The 4,837-nt window shown below is 34.4% G+C and overlaps 1 protein-coding gene across 1 annotated transcript; it reads left to right on the top strand.

Annotated features, from left to right (window-relative positions):
* Window positions 1-949: 949 nt before the first annotated feature.
* On the top strand, window positions 950-4,440 carry ABCG11 (white-brown complex-like protein). The gene is made up of 9 exons (XM_079064092.1): window positions 950-1,664; window positions 1,820-2,109; window positions 2,180-2,351; window positions 2,426-2,548; window positions 2,663-2,791; window positions 2,872-3,153; window positions 3,241-3,513; window positions 3,615-3,722; window positions 3,843-4,440. Exons 1-9 carry the CDS (start codon window positions 1,266-1,268, stop codon window positions 4,185-4,187), a joined length of 2,121 nt encoding a protein of 706 aa, XP_078920218.1. The 5' UTR covers window positions 950-1,265; the 3' UTR covers window positions 4,188-4,440.
* Window positions 4,441-4,837: the final 397 nt, after the last annotated feature.

Here is a 4,837-nt window from a genome sequence, read left to right as displayed (position 1 = left end):
ACGAGTTACACGAGACAAAACTATATTACCATAAAAATAACATCATATAAAAAAAAGATATTGAGTTGTAATAGGTAAAATTATAAAAAAAAAAGAAAAAGTTAAATACAATTAAAATTAACCATCTCCACTAAGTGCAAAGCCAAAAATTTTAAAATAGATTTATTGGAATCATGTCAATCAATGGTCTTTACACTCGATTTGATTGTAACATAACATAATATAATTTATAATTAATCCATGGTCTTTACACTCGATTTGTTTGTAATATAGCATAATATAATTTATAATTTTATGTTAGCTTTATTTGTTATTCTTAATTAATTTGTAACCCATTTTGAAAAATTTATAATTATTATAAATTTGCCATATTCGATTTAAGTTTTACATTTAATATATTTAAATCTTTTCAACTATTTTGAAAAATAATCCTTGAATATTGTTTAGTTTATTTGATATCTTAATTTATGTTTTGTATTTAATACCAAATTTGAATTACAAATTGAATATATTATATTAATAATTTAAAAAATCAAACCCTTAAATAAAATAAAATTTTATACTGTATTTAACAAATTGAAAAAGAAAAAAGTTAGAATGTTTAAAATAAATATGATAACAAAATAATCTCAGTATATATAAATATAGATAATACTCGATAAGTCAACAAAAACCTTTTATGATTATTCACAATAATACGAGTCAACAATGTTAGAATAACTTAATTTTGATAATTTTTGAAGGTATAAAATTACATATGTTGATGGGTTTAATTAAGTTAAATGCTAACATTAAAAAGGTAAATTATATTATAGTGTTCTTAGTATAAAAAAATAATGTATATATAAGATCTAATTTGTAAGTTTTTAATATCTTTTTCTGTTAGGACAAATATGTAAAAAGACAAATTATGTTGTTATATATCATCTAAAAGTATTTATGAATTTTGGAATTTGTTGTAGTGATAATATTGATATGTCCCCTCTTGTTTCAAAGTATGCTTTTGCTCAACCAGTCAAACAAAACCATATTCACAACAATTCTTCCTTCACCTTCTGACCTTCACACACAACACATTTCTTCCGCTTTCAGTTCCTCACAAGATCCTCCCCTGTTTCTCTTCCGCCCATAACGAATGGGCATCTTTCTTGAATCATATATATATCCTGCAACTTGAAAACCGATTGAAATATTATAACAATCATCGATCGATCGATCTGTTGTGTTGAGTTGAGCTGTTATTAAATTTATAAAGACGAATTAAGATGACAAACAAAGGATCTTCGAATAGTGAAGTAGTGATGATGGAGATAGAAGCGAACAAACCGACGGGGAACGGGATGGTGGTTGGAGGGCTGAGTCCGTTAAGCGAGACGATTTGGAAAGAGAAAACGAGCGTAGAGATGGTGGGAGATGTGTCGGCAAGGCTGGCGTGGAAGGATCTGACTGTGATGGTGACGCTGAGCAACGGAGAGACTCAGAATGTGTTGGAAGGACTGACGGGATATGCGGAGCCCGGAACGTTTACTGCGCTTATGGGTCCTTCTGGTTCCGGGAAGTCGACGCTGCTTGATGCTCTTTCCAGTCGACTTGCAACTAATGCTTTCCTTTCAGGGAATGTGTTCCTTAATGGCCGTAAAACCAAGCTCTCCTTTGGCACTGCTGTAAGTCTATTATTAAATAAATCTCTCACCAGCTAATTACTTTTTTAATTAATTAATGACGATAAATTAACTTGTTTTCAAAGTGTGTGTGTGTGTGTGTTTTTGTAGTTAGTATTTGTTATTAGCGATTGATTGATTTACATACATATATATAGGCGTATGTAACACAAGACGACAACCTAATCGGAACACTTACGGTTCGTGAGACAATCTCATACTCGGCAAGACTACGGCTCCCGGATAAGATGCCGTGGTCGGAGAAACGGGCATTGGTGGAGAGCACCATCGTAGAAATGGGGCTCCAAGACTGCGCGGATACAGTAATCGGGAACTGGCACTTGCGTGGTATTAGCGGCGGCGAAAAACGTCGAGTTAGCATTGCCCTGGAAATCTTGATGAGACCGAGATTGCTTTTCCTCGACGAACCAACCAGTGGCCTTGATAGGTACGTATTAATTAATTAATTAATTAAAGAAGCAATTTGCTTAATTTCGTTCGTGATTTCTTTTCCGCAGTGCTTCGGCGTTCTTTGTTACTCAGACGTTAAGAGGCCTGTCTAGAGATGGCAGGACAGTAATCGCTTCAATTCATCAACCAAGCAGTGAAGTTTTCGAGCTGTTTGACCGTTTGTACCTGCTGTCCGGAGGAAAAACCGTTTACTTCGGTCTTGCTTCCGAAGCTTACGAGGCAAGACTTGACCTTTTGTTTTTTCTAAAGGAAAAAGATGTAGAGGATTAATTATATCATTAATTAATTTGCAGTTTTTCTCGCAAGCTGGTTTTCCATGCCCGGCTCTTCGAAACCCTTCAGATCATTTTCTTAGGTGCATCAATTCCGATTTCGACAAAGTGAAGGCCACCCTGAAAGGGTCCATGAAACTAAGGGTATGGTATTTGGTTAATTATCTTTTTTTTTTTTTTTTTTTTTTTTTTCTCTAGACCAATTAACTATTATTGAAGCCAGTTGATAAGAATTCGATTTTGAATGATATGGATCAGTTTGAAGCGAGCGATGACCCTTTGGAGAAAGTAACAACAGCCGAAGCTATTCGAGCGCTTACCGACTACTATCGTACTTCTCAGTATTGTTACTCAGCAAATGAGAAAGTAGAGAACATGTCAAAAGTCGTAAGTACTAGTTTGTAATTATGAAAACAAACATGTGTAGCTATTAATTAATGGGAAATTTAATTTACTGATGGATGCAGAAAGGAACGGTTTTGGATTCGGGAGGCAGTCAGGCTAGTTTCTTGATGCAGTCGTTTATGTTGACGAAACGTTCATTTGTTAACATGTCAAGGGACTTTGGTTACTACTGGTTGAGGCTGGTGATATACGTTTTGGTCACTGTCTGCATCGGAACCATCTATTTCAACGTTGGAACAGGCTACAATTCAATTCTAGCAAGAGGAGCATGTGCCTCCTTTGTCTTTGGTTTTGTCACATTCATGTCAATCGGAGGCTTTCCTTCCTTTGTCGAAGATATGAAGGTCAATTCCATAATTAATTATATATGTTAAAAAATCAAAATTAATTAACATGCATAAACGATGTATGAATATTAATTATTATTGCAGGTTTTTCAAAGAGAACGACTGAACGGTCATTATGGTGTGACTGCGTTTGTGATCAGCAACACCATATCTGCGATGCCATTTTTGATACTAATCACGTTTATCTCTGGAACAATATGCTATTACATGGTTCGTCTTCACCCTGGATTTGTGCACTATCTCTTCTTCGTATTGTGTCTGTATTCAAGTGTCACCGTTGTTGAAAGTCTCATGATGGCCATCGCTAGCGTCGTTCCCAACTTCCTCATGGGCATCATCATTGGGGCCGGAATTCAGGTTAATTTCTCAACTCTCAACATAATTAATTTTAGCTAACAGATTCATAAATTTTATTTTATCTTAATTCATATTAAAACACGATCGATGAATGCATGCAGGGTATATTCATGTTGGTATCCGGTTACTTCCGACTCCCTAATGACATCCCTAAACCTGTCTGGCGTTACCCTATGTCGTACATCAGTTTCCACTTCTGGGCTCTTCAGGTACGTACGTGTATATATGAGTACTCTTTCAAGCCATGTTCTGTTGTGAAATGCCGTATATACCCCGCCTCAGATTCATCAGTTATATATAATCTTAATCTTATTTTTATTATTGTTCAGGGGCAATACCAGAACGATCTTGTTGGGTTGATGTTTGACAACCAAACACCCGACCTACCAAAGATTCCAGGGGAATATATTTTGGAATATGTTTTCCAAATCACAGTGTCGAGATCAAAATGGATTGACCTTGGGGTTATTTTTAGTATGATTATCGTCTATCGCATTATTTTTTTCTTAATGATAAAGATCAATGAAGACTTGACACCTTGGGTTAGAGGCTACTTGGCAAGGAAAAGGATGAAGCAAAAGAATGGAGGCCAGATCAATACAACAGTGGCCCCATATGGTCTTACTCAATCACCTTCCTTGAGGACTTATGTGGCCGATCATAGGAAGAGGTAGATGAACGATCATCAGTGAGTTTGTAGTTGTATTTCGTGTTTGCAATATTAAGCGAACAATTAAATTGATTATACTCCTTATATTTACTTACCATGAATTTAAGCATTTGGTACTCTTACTATATTTACCTGCAATCAACCCTAGGATATGTCCATCTGATTGCATTCCTATTCGGTCTTGGGCCCGATCGAGCTAAAGTACATACTGTAATTGTGTGCTAAATGGTCGAATTAAAGAGCTGTTGTTTTTATTATTGGTGTGTTGGCATTGAGTTTATGAGAGCTTTTCTTTTAAAAAAAAACTCCAAATAAAGAAAAAGTTTCCTACAATATAGTCTAAGTTTTTGTTTTTTATTTTAAACAAAAAAAATCTTGATACAAAAGTTATTTCAAATAATTTTATCAACTTATAGTTTTTAAAAAATTTAAGGTTGCATTTAGTTGCGAAAGAATCGGTCGTTTTCCGGAAAAAATTTCCAAGAAAAATAAGAATTTTGAAAACGCATTTAGTTCGTCTATTTTTCAAAAATTTTCACGGAAGATACAAAGAAGAAAGAAAAATAAAACGCATTGTTTTCTATATTTTTCTAATCCCAAATTTTTGACGGAAAAAATTTCCAAGAAAAATAAAAATTTTGAAAACGCATTGTT

The sequence above is a fragment of the Lactuca virosa genome, chromosome 8 (assembly GCF_052849685.1).
Source record: "Lactuca virosa cultivar CGN04683 chromosome 8, Lactuca_virosa_CGN04683_v6, whole genome shotgun sequence".
Classification (NCBI taxonomy): Eukaryota; Viridiplantae; Streptophyta; class Magnoliopsida; order Asterales; family Asteraceae; genus Lactuca; species Lactuca virosa.
The sequence above is the reverse complement of the archived record's forward strand: the minus strand, read 5'-3'. Positions and strand labels throughout refer to the sequence as shown.